We start from the raw sequence: 17,585 nt of genomic DNA on the forward strand, positions 1-17,585 counted from the left end.
TAACACATGAAAGCTCCTTGAGCACAGGACCTCTGGTCCTCTGGAGCAGGAATCCCTAGGCATACTCCTAGCAGCTATTAGAATATTCTTCCACAAACCATATGCCTTGTAACTTAGCTCTATCGGCCCCGATTCTGCCATTTGGTTCTTAGCTACTTTGGACAAATCATTTAACCTTTGTGGACATCAGTTTCTTCATCTGTGAAATGGGCTGGGAGAAGGGGCCACACAGCAGATTTGGAATCTAAGGCCTTAGCTTTGAAACTTATATACTCCCTATGATGTAGGGGAAGAGGGGCTGGGACTGGAGCACCTGCCTCATATGAGCTACATCCACTATGGGTGAATTCTCCAGCCCCCGCTCCTTCATGTCCCTCTGGTACACAGGGATTTACAGGCTGCCCTCACCATCCTGGCTAGCCTCCTCTGAGCAGCGTCTCCCAGACTTGACACCATCACAGCATTTTAGAAACAAACCACAGCACCAGATGCAGCCATTTTCCTAAAGGTCGTTTTATTGTAAAACCATAAATACAACACTGACATGAAAATCATTAAGCAACTGATCCTTTCTAACAGTTACAGTATGTCTTTCCACCTTGGCATCAGCCACTGGAAAAGAAACTTGTAGGAACGCTTGAGACCCATCTCAAAGCAGGGTCACTGAATTCTGGACAAGGGCTTTTGGCTTACAGATAAAGAACGGAAAATGGGAACTGCTCCTTTTCTCATTGGAAATGCCCCGCTTTCCGACAGCAACAGACTGGTTAAAAACAGCAACATTGACACGGCTCAATTTCCTTTTTTTTTTTTTTTTTTTTCCTTTTCTTTTCTTTCGTATTTTTTTTTTTCTAAAAATCTTCCCCCCCTCCCCCTCCATCTGATATCAGTCTATGTTTCAAACAGCACTAAACGTTTTTGGCTGCAAAAAAGGGAAAACAGAACCGTAACGTTTAAGGAGAACAAAACAAAACAAACACAATAAACCAAAAGAAGAAAAACCTAAAAAACAAAATCCAACAAACAAACAGAAAAACCCTAAACCCTTGAGCTGGCCCCAAGCGTTTAAATATCACAATGAGAACTGGGAACTCAATCGTGCAATTTGGCTCTCTAAAGAGTCACTTGATCCACACCAACAATACAGGAGACTTCAAACAATTTCTTTTGTTTATTAACACAGCAAGTGTGACATTAGGTAACCTTTTATTTTTATTTTTTTTTAAATACAGTACACGGTACACAGGGCCCCCACAGGTTGCCCTGCGCATTCCCCTCATGAAGACATAGCCAAGCGTTGGCCGTTTATAAAAATATTGTGTTGCTACAAAAGTATAAATTAATGCTACCGGTATTAAGAAATATTAAACACATAAAACTTATAAGGATTAAGAAAAATATTCATTAATACCTGTAGAAAACTCTGGCCTAAAAAAGATATTTTGTTTTTTTTTTTTTTTTATATTTTTGTATTTTCTCTTTTTTTCTTTTTCTTTTTTCTTTTTTTTTAAAGATGACTTGAGTTTCTTACACTCACAGAGAAAAAGACACACCCTCAGGTGTGTCTATGGTATTGCCTAGAACGTCTGTTATCTACAGAAAGAGAAAGGAAGATGGATACCCACAGTTACTGAGGGAAGGGAGCAGGAGAGAGAGGGAGAACAGTTGGTCATGGGCTTGACCTGATTATGAATGACTCATAATTCAACTCCAACAGAGGTCATAGGGGAAGGAACACCGACAACAGTGACAGCAACAAAAAATTTTTCCAAAAATAGTTTTACTTGGGTTGTTATATAAAAGATTTTCCTGACATTTGTCCAAGTGGGTTTGCACCTTGACTTTCCCACCCCACAGGTCAGTGGGTTTCCCCCAGCCTTCTTTGCACAGATTCTCATAACCTTTCCCTCTTAGGGAATGCCCTTATCTCCCACTGAGGGAGGATGCCCAGGAGAAAGGTCCCTTGCCTCTCCTTATTGCCCTTCTCCCCCCAGACCCCTAGAACAGCCGGTCTTTCTCTTGTTGGTTACCAGCCAGCTTGGATTTCAGAAAGCACCGAAGGAATCTGAGACCCCTGAGGTTTTACACGAGGCTAGGCCATGCCCCATTTAAGGAACTTTGGTTATAAAAAAAAGTAAGTTGCCCATTAGGACATGATCTGTCCTGTGTCCCTTGGATGGGTGGGTGGGTGGGGTTCCCTAGTGGATGAATGGGCAGGGGACCCACTCTTGAACAGTGATGTGAATACCCAATGACAAATCTATCATATCCTCCTCCTTCAATAACAAAGATGAACACAACTTGGGTTTTTCATTATGATCAAGGGAAAAGAACAGTAACTACCTTCATGCAGCTGCCTACACCACAATTTGACACCCTTAGCAAGTAAGAGAGTGAGCAAGGCAAACCTGGAACTCCTCTTGCTGAACCTAGGGCTCTAGCATTAACAGTTCTGCAAACAAAACCAACAAGTAAAACAAAAATAAAAAACAATGTGAAAAAATCCAACCACTCCCCAAACCTCAAATCCAAACCCAAACAAAATCCTAAAAACAATTAAAATTAGAGGGAAGGAGACTCCAGGGCAAACATGCTAAATCATTGGTTTACCATACCTGGCCTAGCAAAACAAGTGCTAAAGTCATGGGTGAGGATTGAGCAGAGGGAGGGAGAGAAGGAGGGAAGGAGGACAGGCCAGCTAACTTGGAGTTGCTCATTCAGAATGACTCATGTTTCTTTCAGGACAAGGCTGGTGGTATGGGGTATGGCTTGGGCCTCCTCTGGGACCACGAGCCTCAAGGTTGCAGGAAAAACTGAACAAAATTTCTTGGTTTTGATTCCCAGGCAATGGGAAGTGGGGAGTAGTGGAGGGGAGGATCTAGCAGCCAGCTCCTGGCCTGGTAGACAGGCAGGAGATTCTCCTCAAACCCTAAGTCTCATCCTTCAGAAATTTCCCCAGAGATGAGAACACAGCAGCTATTTGAGACAGAAACAAATGTTAAACAATCACAGCCTAATTATTTTGGGGGGGAAATGGGGGTGGGGTAGAGGTTTTGTCTAGTTGGGTTCAAAGCAACTGACAGAACAGCTAAGATGCTTTGAATTATGGCCATTTCCTTAGAAAGAAAGCCTGTATTTCTACAGAGCAGCATCCCATCAAGTTCCCCAACTTTCTTTGCTGCTCCACAGGAGCCAATTCTCGCTGGCTTTTATTCACATCTGACCCCTCTCCAGGATACTTTGTGTTCGCTCTGTCTGCCCATCAGGTACACAGAAGTTCAGACTCAGAGCTATGAAGAGCTGACCTACTCTCCTGCCTCCTAAGGCTGGACCCCAGAGACGGAGCCCAGGGGCAATCATGGTTGGGCCCCTTTTCTGCCTCTCAGGAGATAGGGATAGGAGGGTTCTACCTTGTCGCTCACAGAGGCACTCACAATGATCACCCCCTACACCCCCTTCTTCCCCTATCCCTCCATGAGGGCTCCTTGAGTCACTAAAAGGGGTAGATGACTTGGCTGAACATACCAAAACTTTCCAGAGGTAAAAGAATAAGGGAATAATACCAACTCACAAGAACAGGGAGGGGTTTAGTGTCCTAGCTGAAGGTGTTCCCTGAAATTGTGTTTCTTCCTAAAGGTGTCTGACATAAGTCTTAAGAGCTCTCTCTGTAGGAGTCCACACTAGGCTAGGGGGCAGGGACTTTCACAAAGAAGGGCCTCTGGCCCACCCCACCAAGAACCTCATCCTTTCTTGCCCAGCCAGAGCAGGACACCCACAGCTGACTAGGACAGTAATGCAATGAGGTGGACATAGAGTGCTTCTGAAAGACAGAGCAGAAGCAGAAGGTTGTGGGACAAAAAGGGACATCTGATGCTTCTCTGATGAAATGCCCAGGTGGTCTAGTGTGGGTGGCCACTGTAGCCCCCCTGTCATTATTCTGAAGCCTACATGCTTTCTTTGCCTCATCAGCATGAGAAATGAAGATTTCATCAGCATAAAGACCAGCGTTCCTCTCATTTGGGTGCCTTATAGACTGGCCCCTACTGGGTCTGAGGGTCTCTCAGGAAAGAAGGAAATAATGCTTCAGGATTGCTTTACAGGTGGTAAACTCCTAGATAGTGGAAAGGAAGAGGTATCCAGAGCAACCTTGCTGGCAAAGAGAGAAAAAGGGGGTGAGGATGGAAATGCTGGACCACAGTCCCCCGCATGAGAGTTTTATATTTCTATAAAACAAAACAGGCACAGAACATTTTTTTTATCCTGGAGGTTCAATGGTTCTGTAAGAACTGTCCATTTCAAACCACAGGCACCATTCTGTGGAGGACCTGAGAACAATTCCACCTTAGATGCTGTCCTTCAGGCCATGTGGTCAAGTGAGAGATATCTCATCAATCCCCAAGATCACAAAACTCCTATGACAGGTCAAATGCTGTGCTAGCGACTGAATGCTAAAGGAGTTGTCCAAATTCTTTGGTTGTGTTAAAATTTGGAACAACTGAATATTGCTGAGACTAAGACAAGGATGGGGGTTGGGAGTGGGGAGGGACTGGCCAGGCCATGGCTATTTTCTGGCTGTGACATGCAATTCTTTGTAATGGCATTTGTCTTGTATGAGAACTCTAGCCAAGAGGCTCTTGTCAAGGTCTCTCCAGTTCCCAGTGACAATTTCTGGGGAAGCAGAGGGAAGAAGAGAGAAATCTTCACCAAACCCATTAATGAATTGTTCCCCTTTCACAGCCCTTTGGAGACTAAGACAGTTTATAAGAAGCAGCAAGCTTCCCAAGAAAGGAAAAAAAATACAAAGTGGAATTCACTTAAAATCTCAAGAATAAGAGGGGACAGTCCAATCCCTGGATGTTGGTGAGGGAAAGCAGGGGATGAGGCAAAAACGAGGTAAGACTGGTTGTTTACTTTGAATTTAAAAATAAACATTTTCACCGCAGTACAGTTTCTAAGCTTCAGAGTGGTAGGGACCAAACACTTGTCTAAGAATCACATACAAAGTTCATTATCCTGGGTACAATAACAGGAGCAACTTGGGAGGGAAAAAATACAGCAAAATCCCTCCCACTGGGCTCTCCCAGATCATCACCTCCTTTTAACAAAAAGATATAATTAACTCAGATGCAGAAACCACCAACCACCTTGATGACTTTTCCTTTTAAATATGGATGGGAGGATTAGGGAAAGTTCCAGCCAGAGACAGAATCTATAAATCAAAGTGATTCCTCCTTTTCCTAAAGATGATGATCTGGGCCTGGGGCTCTCAGGATCTCACTAACTTTCAACCAAGCTCATTCCTACTGATGGCACAGGGAAGGCGGGAATTCAAGAACTGCTTATAGACCAACTAAAAACAAAAGTAGATAGGATTTCTACTTTCCCTCCTCATGGCATGAGGCCTTTGATTGCAGAGGTATCTCATGGTAAAACAGGGTAATGCATAAGTTATTGATGATATAGATATTCCTTACCTAAGCTGTTAGAATTTGTCTTTGAAAACAAGGCAAATCATATAGGAAAACCATCTGGGGTCACTTTCTGAAAGGGCCAACAAGAGCCTCAACTCTTCCCAAAATAAAGATCAGCAGAGGAAGGCTACACCCCAAGAGGGTTACCTTAAACATGCAGATCAAAGGCCATACAGTACATAAGCCTCAAGAGACAGAGTTCTGAGCCTTTCTAGCCCATCTCTATCCAGTGAGGATGAGGGTACCAAGTGGAGAACCGGCATCTCCAGGATTAGCCCAGACAGGTCACTGCCCGTCACTGGGTCCATAGATCTCAAATCCCCATGTGTAAGGAAGGGAAATAAAAATTTCACAACTGGGAGGGACCCAAAAATAATGCAATCAAGCCAGGCTCAACTTAACTACACTCCTAAAGGCGAAATCCCCTGACACTGGACTTTGGCACGGAGTCTGTAGAGGCCCACAGGGCACCCAGTCCTATTGCCTTGCAGGAATGGGATTCTGAGTCAAACATCAGGAACCCTGGGACTGACCAACTTGAGCCCCCTGCTCTGAGGGTTCTGGGTAGCAGGGCCAAGGGCTAGACAAGGGGGAAGCTGTGGGTCTGACATGCCATTGGACATGAACTCTAATCAACTCACAGGCCTCTAATGAGCTAGAACAATTCAGTGATGTGATGAGTAGTGTAATGCACTATAGGTATTTCAGTTAGACATTCCTGGTACTGGAGATGAATGAGGCAAAACAAACCAGGAGGGAATATGCTTTTCACTTACATTCAGAAGGTATCCTAAGCCACATGCTTCCACCATTTGTGATGCTATGCTTGTGAAATCATGGAATCCTCTGCATCGTTAGGCCCCAACCCCCCACCCCGACCCGCTCGCCCCCATGCCTTCGGAAGGATACATCCTTTGGAGATCTGGACTATACAGGGAAGGCTTAGTAAAACATTAGGTTGTCGCTTACACCACTGAGATGAGCTAGTTTACAGTGTGACTTGGGGAGAAGGGGCAAAAGGAAGGGAGGAAGGGAAAAGACATTTTTTTAAAAAACCATAAACATAAGTTACAGACATTCAGTGCCTCCTAGAGGGTTCTAAAATCAAAGTTTAAAAACAAAACAAAAACAAACAAACAAAAAAAAAACTAAAGAAAGGTTAAAACCCACTAAAATGTTTTTAAAAACAACAAACCTAAGGTATGGAGACAGTTTACTAGAGTAACTACTTTTCTGAAAATTTTTCTTCTCCATCTTATATTTTTAAAAAAGCAAAAAATCCTATTTGTTTCCATAATGTCTCCTTTCCTGATCTGAGAGATAGGTGTGTTTCTAGAACGCAGCTGCCTTTATAACATGTGACAGATGTTAGGAAGGCGGCTGATCAATGCCCTGAAAATATACAAGGTAATTGGAAAAGCAAAGTCCAGTGCAGATATTGTCCACTTAATGCAGATTCAAATATCCATGGCAAGACAGCCCTGAAGGGGAGAGGGTGGGGGAGGAGGGGATGGGAAAGGGAAGAGAGGTTTGAAGGGGAAAAGGAGGAGAAATCAAAGAAACTTCAAGTCACTTTTAGATCTCAGCTGCCTGAAGACTTTATATCAGCCTCCTACTGGTCTACACACCTGAAAACATGGAGAGTCTGTTTAAAAAAAAAAAAAAAAAAAAAAAGCCCTGATGGAGACAAGAAGCATTTTCCTGGTAAAGTACTCCCTCTCTCACATACACTCATTTTTCCTCACATACCCCACTTAATGCAACATGGACACGCGGATACGTGTCCATGAGCACTGGGGATATATGTGTATGCGTGTATGCGGTTCCACCGTCTGTGTAAACAGCCCACCGAACCACATATTCACATACACAATGTATGTGTATTTATCCATATGGTATACGTACATATGTACATACACGCCCGTGTGTCTGTACACACACTTATGTATATACACATAGAAAAAGCACTTAAGTTTCCAGGGGCATTTATAATGAGGTCCACAGTGTTTAGAACTTAAATTCCTTTTCTTTGATTGCGACAGTGTTTTATAGTTATTATTATTATTATTATTATTATTATTATTTTTAAACTAAAAGATAGTTTTAAAGCATGTTGGACTTCAAAAACATGAGTTTGTTCATGTCTTCGGGGCTTAAGAAGCCGCCTCCTTTTAATGAGAAGTGCTTGCTCACACATATTTACACACTCACTCCTGGCCCCCACGGCGGGCACCGCGAGCAGCCAAAAGGCAAGTTTGGCGAGTTTCGTATGCTTTTGGGTCACACAGGACCAGTACTGAAAGAGGTCGGGGGTGGACTGGAAGAGAGGTTCCTGCAAATAGTCATAAACTTCATTTTTCCCAAACGGTCGTCTTCCTGAGCGGTGGCGGCCTCGCCGGCGGCCCGGGGCTTCTTGGCGGAGGAGGGCTCGAAGTCCGCCTCCTCAGTCCAGGACTCCTTCACCTCGTTGATGAGCTCGCACACCTTGCCGATGATCTCCTCGTGCTGGTAGGGCGGGACGGGCCGCAGCTTCTGCTGGGGGTCCAGGATCATGGCGACCTTGTGGGCGGAGTGCACCTTGAAGTTCTCCTTGAGGGCCTCCAGGAAGAGGTGGCAGAGCTTGCTGACGACCCCGGCGTCGTTGGCCTTGGACGTGAAGAGCTTCTCCAGCTTCACGTAGGTGGGCAGCACCAGCTGCAGGGTGGGCCGGCTCTCGTGGCTCAGCTCGATCACGGCCTGCTTCACGGGCGCCAGGATGGCGGCCAGGTTGCTGAGGAGGTGCTTGTTCAGGTTCTGGATGAGGTTCATCTTCTTGGCGCGGCTGTAGAACTCGCAGATCTGCTCGTAGCGCTCGTGGACCAGCAGCAGGGAGTCGGTCACTGAGTTCCAGCAGGGCGGGGGCGAGGTCTCCTCCAGGGAGCCGAAGGTCTCCTTGGAGAGGCCCGTGGAGCCGGCCAGGTCTTCGCAGACGTTCAGCAGCTCGATCACCTCGTGCATGTTGCGGGCCTGCAGCGTCCGCTTGTTCAGCACGCTCTGCACCACCGAGTTCAAGGCACAGGCTGAGCAGCGAAGGCACATGCCGGCCTTGGAGAAGGCAGACGAGTTCACTCTGCAGTCCGTGACGTAGACTGTCCTGATCTCGGACATCACGAACTCGGACAGCACGTTCTGGACCCAGTGGTGGATGAAGTCCCCGCTGTCCCGGATGTCCACGCCCTTGATGCCCAGGACGTAGCTCTTGATGTGGTTGCCCTCGGCCTGGTAGGCCGTCAGGATGTAGCAGGAGTCGGGGCCGATGCTCTGCGAGTGGCAGGTCACGCCGATGCCCAGGCAGGCGTTGCTGCCCAGGGCGCAGGTGACCTTCACCTTCACCTGGTTGTACATCCGAGGCAAGTGTTTCAAGGCCAGCGTGTTGAAGTTGCCGAGGATCTCGGTGACCGAGAAGGCGCCGTAGCGGGCGCCGCTGTCCACCAGGGTCTGGGCCAGCTTGAGGAACTCCTTCCCACTCACCACGCTCAGCGTGCCCAAGTCCGCGCACATCACGCGCAGCAAGCGCTCCGCGATGTTCTGCCGCTCCTTCTCTGGGATGGTGCTGTTGGGGGCTGAGCCACTCACGGAAGCTACAGAGATGGGGGGACAAAGCAGAGAGTGAATATTCCCACCAAGGACCCTCGGGATGCTGTTTACCTGTCTGGGAGAAGTCCAAGCTACACATGAGATAAACACAAATGGCAGCTTCATTTACCTTGTGCCAGCCCCCTACTAAGTGCTTTCACCACCATGGCCCCAATTGATCAACCTGAGAGGCAGGCGCTAACATGATCCCCATTTTACAGAGGAGGGAATGGACTTTACAGCATCAGCCTCCTACTGGTCCCACACCTGAAAACATGGAAAGTCAAAAAAAAAAAAGCCCTGATGGAGACAAGGAGCATTTTCCTGGTAAAGTATCCCTCTCTCAATGCTCATTTTTACGGAGGGAAAACAAAGAGGAAGTGACTTGGCCGGAGCCATCCAGCCACGAACCAAACTCAGATCTTCCTGACTCCGGAACCAAACCTATCGGCTTCCGTGGGCCATGGTTTCTGCGGCTATAAAGTGCGTCTTTTCCTCTCCTGCCTCTCTCCTCTAGGAAGCAAGTGGCCCAGAGGCAGGACAGCTCGGGAACTTCTAACCGTAATTAAAGAGAAAAATGATAATAGCGATGGCGCTCTGAGACGCACAAAGGGCTTTGTCCATATTACCGCACCACAGGCAGTGGTAGGAGGCAGGGGCAGGGAGAGAGCCCGGGAAGAGGCAGAGGCAGGCCGAAGGACCTGGCCCAGAGAGCCGCCCTCACAACGTACTGTTGTTGGTGCTGTTCCTTTGAGGCTGTGGCTTCCACTTCTCTTCCACGACAGCCGGAGGCGACCGCGGCTGGTTGAAGGCGATGTTGTTCTCATTGTCAGCTGCAAGACACAAAAGAAGGTGATGGCTAAGCCTGAGCTCAGAAAGATATTCTCATCCCCCCGGCCAGGGTCCAAGCTCCCAGATCCGGATAGGACCACAGAGGCAGCCTCCCGTTAGGAGAGGGGGTCACAGATTTATGTCCTCAGCTCTGGGTGGTTTTTCTCCCAGTTAAAGGGATGACCAGAATCCACCAGCATAAAACTGACTACTGGACCCACCTTGGCAACTTTTGTCCAAGTGCTTTCCTGATCAGTCTCACTCCAGCTCCACCACTAACTTGCTATGTGAGCATGCTCAGTCCTACTCCACTTCCTCTGGACCTCAATTTTGTCTTCTATAAAATGAGAGGGTTGAACTGATTGGTCTGGAAGATTCCTTCCTGTCCTGCCATTCTCTGTGCTTCTGTATCCTAAAGTCCCTCCCTGCTGCTACATCCCATGTTCTAAGGTCTCTTCTAGCTCTGATGATGTTTTAAGGTCCATTCTAATTCCAACACCTCGTGTTTTAAGGTATCTTCTAGCTCTGACAGTATGTTCTAAGACACACTTTTAGCTTCATCATCCTGTGTTTTAACGCCTTTCTAGCTTTGCCATCTTGTACTCTAAAGTCTCTCCTAACTCTGACATTCTGTGTTTCAAGGGTCAATCTAGCTCCAACATCTTGTGTTTTAAGGTATCTTCCAGCTTTGACATTCTATATTTTAAGGCCCTTTCTAGCTCCAACATCTTGTATTCTAAGGTCTCTTCTAGCTCTGACATTCTGAGTTCTTAAGTCCCCTTCTAGTTCTGACATTCTGAGTTACATTCTGAGTTCTAAGCCCATTTCATTTCTGACATTGTGTCCCAATGACTTTCACAAGTCTAATACTCTCTTCCAAGGGCCCTTCTATATTCTATTTCCAAGGCTCCCTCAAGCCCCGACATTTGATTCCAAAGGTCGTTCAGGTTCTGATTTTCTAAGTACCAAGTAAAGGCCTTTAGTACCCCAACCAACTCTATCAGTCTGTGTTCAGAGTCCTTCTAGCCAGTATTCAGTATTTTGTATTTTGAAATCCTTTTCCATAACACAGTAGAAAATTCCCTGGTTCTGGAGCCAGAAGACCTGGGTTCAAATCTCCTGATTTCACCACCTGTGGAACTTGTGCAGCTCACTTAGCCACAAAGTCCTTTCTAGCTGTGGTATCGAGATCCCTTCCAGCTCTGACATCTATGAGTCACAACCACAAACACACTGGCCACTGTCCATGGCAGGGCAGGGTGAGAGCAGAAGCTTTCTGGATAGGAAACTGAGAAGGTAGTGTATTAGAGGGAATTACCCTCTCTGATTCAATACCAAGTTAATGAGATTTATGTATTTGGGCTTGATCCTCCTTATCAGGCAGGTTGTGAACTACACAGATCATGGCTCCTCAAATTCACTCAATGGCACCAAGCTTTTAATCCCAATTCAGCCTAGCTGTCCCTTTTATTCCTGTGCACTGGATTGCCAGGAAGGCATTATACAGTAGCACCAGACCTGAACAAAGCAGTCTAAAGGAAGTTAGAGCTGTATATTGTACTGTATAATTACAGAATAAATCCCCCCCCCTTTGTATTTTGCTGTTCTAGCTCAGAAACTCAGGCACCAATTTGCATTTTAATTGCTTCTCTCCATTGTGTTGCTGTTTGGGGATGAGGATGCACCTATAATCTTCCCTAATTACAGTTTAGCCTCCAAAAGTCACTAAGGGAAAGGCTGGAGGGCCAACAATTCTGCTGTCAAGAATGGGAGTTCAGAGGATTTCATTACTCTCAAGAGAAGAGAAACCCAACCTGGAAATAACTGCTAATAATAATTAAAAATAATAACAACAATAGCTAATAGTTATGGTGCTCTAAGGTATACAAAGTGCTTTATCCATATTATCTCATTTGATCCTTATAACAGCCCATGGCTTTGAAATCATTATCATCCTCATTTAACTGAGTAGGAAACTAAGGCTGAGATAGGTGATTTGCCAAGTTCCTACAAGTCAATAAGCATTTATTAAGCATCCACTAAGTACCTGGTAATGTGCTCGGTGCAGTCTCACAGGTCATCTAGTCCCAACTGCTTACTCTATCAATTAGGAGGCTGAGAGGCCCACTGAAGGTAGACTGATTTGCTTATGTTGTACAGGGCTACTCCCAGAAGTCTCATGTTAGAATGATTCAAGGCCTTTCTAACAACCCCTCCAGGTTTCTTCTCTCTCACTGCCCCCTAACCCACACCCTCTGTTCCAGATTTCTATAGATGTCTGGCCTTTCATGTCTAAGATTTTGATTGAGGGGCTGTTAGTCAGGCCCTGCTTCTCTTCCTAGACCCACCTCGTCCAGGAAATCTTCCCTGAGCATCCCAGAACTTCGGAGTTTCTGTAACACTTCCTGTTTATTTCTATGTTTCATCTGACACTGAGCATGAGGCCTTCTGCTATTAGCGGGGTTATAAAGCTGTTTATCTTATTTTTCCTACTAGACAGTAAACCAATACAAAGTTTCACTCATCTTTGGAATGACCCCCACTCTCACCCTCCTATATCTAGCACAACTCCCTGTTGCCCAGAATAGGTGCCCTGGAAATATTTGTTGACTGATTCAAAAAGTAACTCAATTAATGGATGTCTGCACACACATAAATATCAAAAGAAATATTTCAAGGGTCAATTTCTCAAAGTTGTTTCCTTTTTTTTAACTTTACCCATTTCCCTGAACGAAGTCCTTATTTTGTGGAAGGCACTAGGCTGATTTTGGGGATGCAAAGATAAAAATGAAAAAATATACCCCTTCCTTTAAACAGCAGATATAGTCCTGGGGGAGCAGACTATATACACAGATAAATATAAAATAATTTGAGAGTGCCCTGAACTCAAAGAGGCATGACAGGCACAAGGGGCCATCTGATCTGAGCCCTGAAAGAAGCTAGGAATTTTAAGACACAAAAGTGAGAAGGGAGGGCATTTAAGAGAGAGGAATCCTATGCAATGAGATGACACTAAGGTATCTCAAGCTTATCTTGTAATGGCAAAGAACTAGAAATTCCATTGGGAAAGGGCTAAAAAAGTTGTGAAATTCTGATGGAATATTATTGTGCTGAGGAAATGATGAGCAGGCAGATTTCAAAAAAACCTGGAAAGACTTATATGAATCGATGTTGAGTGAAGTGAGTAGAACCAGAACATTGTACACAGGAACAGCAATATTTTAAGATAAAAAACTATGAATGACTTAACTCTTTTCATAAAGACAATGATCTAACACAACCTTAAAGGATTCAAGATGAAAAATGCCATCCACTTCCAAAGAAAAAAATTGATGTGGTCTGAATATAGATCGAAACAACTTTTCTAAAAAAGAATGCTAAAAGTTGTTTTCACATGTAATTGAGAGAAGATAAAATTTTATTTAAAAAAAAAAAGGATATGGGGGGGGGAATCCCATGCTGATAAAATTGTGTTTTATTCTTGAAGCAACAAAGAAGCATTGAAGATTTTTAAGCAGGGGAGTTATAGCACCAGAACTGTGCTTTGGTAAGATATTTTAGTAGTAACATGGACAACAATTTGCTGGAAGGAGGAAGGAAAGATTTGAGAGAGAAGTGAGAGAACAGAAAGACCATTTAGAAGCTAATATTATAATCCTCCATAGTAGATATAATGATAGTTTGAACTAGAACAGCAGTCATGTAAGTGAAGAGAAGGGGATATAAATACAGACAAAAGATATTTTGGAGGAAGAAAAAATATGACTTGATGACTGACTGATTGGAAAAGTAGAAGTGGGGAGAAGTTGTGAGTTTAAGGTTATAAACATGCAAGGTTTGTAAAGATAGATGATGACTGAAAGGACAGTAGAAAGAGGGAGATATAGCAAGAAATGTTGTGAAGGTAAAATATATATGACCTCATGACAGATTTGGGGAGAGAAGGATGTTAAGAGTGGGGTGACAAAAGATACTGATTCCCTTAGGAGACAAAATGAAGTAACTTTGGGCACTCTAATCATTTGTCTAGAATCAAACTTTTGAACTTTTATCATTGGAAAGATTCTTTGATAGCATCTAGTCCAAGCTCCTCAATTTACAAATGAGGAAACTGAGGTCTGGAGCAGTGACCTGTCCATATAGCTGGTCCTAGAATAAGATCCCCCACCCCAGTCCAGCATTCTTATTACAAGAGGCTATCCCCTCATACATATTCCATGGTATGTGAGCCTTTCAAGCTGTTTTCTTCCTTAAAGACTCCCACTTTTGGAAACATCTCTCTTGCTCCTATGTGCAAGACAGTTATGTCTTTCTCATCTGAACAGAAGTGAGAACACCCATATCCTGATTCTTTGCTACCCATGGTTAAACTCCTAGACACCCAGGCCCCTGTGTTCTCAGGTCTCTTGGTCTCTTGGTCTCTCAGGTCTTGGAGCTTTGGCTTCATCTGCCCTGCCTCTTTGCCCCAGAACTCTAAAGGGAAGCCTCCACTACTGAAACATCAAATGTGGGCCATGATGAAAGACTATTTGGTTTCAATGATGTTTTGCAGCTCTGCCCAACATCCAGGCCACCATTGAAACTATTAAGGCTCAGCTAGGTGGTGCAGTGGCTAGAATGTTGGGTCTATAGTCAGGAAGACCTGCATTCAAATCTGGCCTCAGATACTCATCAAATGTGTGACCCTAGACAAGTCACTTAACACTACTTGCCTCAGTTTCCTCATCTGTAAAAATGGGCTGGAGAAGAAAATGGCAGTAGTATCTTTGCCAAGTAAACCCCAAATAAGGTCACAAAAAGTTGGACACGCCTGAAAAACAGCAACAAATCAACTTATTTCCCATTCCTCTTCCTAACCAGTTTTGATATTTAACTGGAAAAATATCCATTTCCTGGGACCAGGAAGTCACTGAGTGACACCTGTCTCTCCTACTCAAACACTCAAACAAATCCTCATGGTCTTAAGAGAGTTTCCTAGGAGGCTCTGAGATGTTAAGAAAGTTAGTGAGGATCATACATTGGAGGCTGATCTTCTCATTCTGGGGCCAATACTCAATTTACTGTGCTACATTTCTTCTTAGGCAATATATTTGATAAATTACTTTAATCTCTGGGCCTCAGTTTTCTCATCTGTAAAATGACACAATTGAGCCAGATGATCTCTAAAGTACTGTCTAACCTTGACTAATGGTTACTCCATGAGGTGGGGGAAAAGGCAGAGCGCAGAAACTAAGAAATGCTGAGAAGGGAAAAGGATGGTGAAAAGAGGAAGGGAAAAAACATGAGGAGCTAAAGAAGAAGAGAATGCCAAAAGTAGGAAGGAGGAAGAAGAATGGGCAGGAAACATTCCTTCTCTCTTCAAAGACACTCCAAAACCTGAATAAGGATTGCTTACTGATCCTCAACCCCATTGCTTGGGTTGGGAATATCCCTAAGACTAGGCTTCCAAGCAACCCACCTGGGGGCCTTTCCAACCCCCAGAACCAACCTTCCCATGAAAGGGCCATTCCTGGGGTCCTCTCTATTTTTAATATGAGCCATAGAAACAGAAACCCAGCCCCTGCACAGACTTGGTTTGTCCACAGAAACCTGCTTTCCATGCTAAGCCAAATGAAGACTTGAAGGAGAGACGATCGGGTACTAATCTGGATACAAATGATCCAAGACTGACTTTCTAATGACCCATAATCTTCCAGTCAGAGGGCAGGGGCAGCTGGGTGGCACAGTGGACAGGGCACTAGCTCTTGAGCCAGGAGCATTTGAGTTCAAAACTGACCTCAGATGCTTGATTTTTATTAGCTGTGTGATCCTGGGCAAGTCATTTAACCCCAACTACCACCCCTCTCTCCCCCAAATCAAGAAGGCAGGAGGCTGAGTTTGTTGGGGGCAGAAGGGAACCTATCCCAGTAGCCTGATGGAGAAAATAGCCACAGGTCAGTGTCTGTGACCTTTCTCAAAGAGCTACTTTAATAAATCTTATTTTAATATTGGCATATTATGAATCCTGTTCACTATGATCACTCAGTCTAAATCCAAGAGCTATGGTAATGATAGTTTCTTTTTTTTCTTTCCTCTAGCTTTCCCTTCCTTCCTTCCTTTCCTCATTTCATCCTTTCTTCTCCCTTCCTTCCTTCCTCCCTCCCATCCTTTGTCTCTTTGTTTCTTCCTTTCATCTTTCTTCTCTCTTTCTACCCTGACCCCTTACTTTTCTCAAAGACTGGGTCCCCCTATCTCACTCAGGCAGGAACCACAGTAATCATTCAAAGACCCAAAACCATGAGTGGCTGGCATAGAAGCACTTGATCTGTTATGTTTTACCTTTTTTAGGCAGCCTAGTGGCCTCCACCTCCTAGAAGCTCCTAGAAGAAGTGAAGTTGATGTAGTGTGAAAACTTGATAAGTTTTGGCCCTGCTGCAGTTCAGAACTCCTGAATGCAATCAAACCAACAGCCTCAGTTTCCCCTAGTAGTAGGAATTACATGTCCATGCATTACACTCAGAAGCATAATGATGGTTTACAAGATAATATGGAAGACAGAGGGAGAAAGGGGTAAGAAGGTTATACTTGTGTCCAGTCTCTAATGTAAAGCGAGACATGATGAATGGTTAAAGAAGTCCTCACTAAGAGGAGAAAACAGCATCAACCAGTCAGTATGCAATGGGTAAAATAAATGCCATAGGTTGCTGACTCCTTCTACACAAGGCTATGGCATCTAACCCTTCTGAAGACAGGAGAATCAAATCTTAATCTGTCTCTGGCTAGGGGAAGGTGACCACTCAGAAGATTTAGAGACCTACAGTGTTCCCTGAGATGACACTGTTGGAGGAGGTAGGGATCTATCTCACAGGGCCATTCAGCTAATGAAATGAAGATAGTTACTATTCTTAGGATGAATAAGCTGGAGATAGTTCTAATTTAATATGCTCCCAACAAGTTCCACTCTTGCCTTTGCACCTTTCTCAGCAGAGTGAACTTAATTAGACTCAGTTAAGTCCCCGGGGGTATAAAGCTGGTACTCTTGCCAGAATGTAGAATGATCCCTAACCTTCCCAGGAGGAATAAAAAGGTGGAATTACTGGAGCATCTGAAACCTATGGCACAGGAAACTGTTCGGGCCACTTGCCCAGGGCCACCATTAGCAATCCAAGTGTAATGTAATTACTAGCAGTACTGATTAACTTCATAAGCAGGCACACCAAGAGATATAAGGCAGGAATTCCTACTCAAAAAAATGCCCACCCACTCTGCTGTCTGATATTTCATTCTCAAAACTATACTCCTCCGGATGTTAAAGATATTTCAGTCTCCATAGATGCCTACTAAAATAAAAGAGTAGCATCATCACCCATTACCCAGAGTATGAAGAGGCTGTGGGGGTTGTAGGAGGAAATGGCCAGATGATAAGCTGATAGGCCTGCTGAAAGCAGGGGTCTTGGCCAGGAAGGTTGGAACAGAGAGGCAGAGGCAAGACAAAAAGATGTCTAGGAATGAGAAGGTGCTAGTCCCTGTGCTGTGGATCAGACCTCAAGTGATACGCTGTGTTCAGGTCTGAGTCCACAGTGTAGAAGAACTGATGAACTGGAGAGGAGAACAATGGGAATAGTCAGAGCCGAGTCTGTCACATGAGGTACAGAAGAAGGAAATGGGGTGTTTAGTCTGAAGAAGAAA

The 17,585-nt window shown here is 44.7% G+C and overlaps 1 protein-coding gene across 1 annotated transcript in view; it reads right to left on the bottom strand.

Annotated features, from left to right (window-relative positions):
• Positions 1-497: 497 nt before the first annotated feature.
• ZNF618 (zinc finger protein 618) overlaps positions 498-17,585 on the bottom strand; it is a 224,605-nt gene continuing 207,517 nt past the window's right edge. The window contains 4 exon segments of the mRNA XM_074293637.1: positions 498-7,628; positions 7,630-7,835; positions 7,838-9,091; positions 9,818-9,919. Coding sequence (XP_074149738.1) covers positions 7,575-7,628; positions 7,630-7,835; positions 7,838-9,091; positions 9,818-9,919 — 1,616 coding nt within the window. The 3' untranslated portion in view covers positions 498-7,574.

Source organism: Sminthopsis crassicaudata, chromosome 2 (genome assembly GCF_048593235.1).
Source record: "Sminthopsis crassicaudata isolate SCR6 chromosome 2, ASM4859323v1, whole genome shotgun sequence".
Classification (NCBI taxonomy): domain Eukaryota; kingdom Metazoa; phylum Chordata; class Mammalia; order Dasyuromorphia; family Dasyuridae; genus Sminthopsis; species Sminthopsis crassicaudata.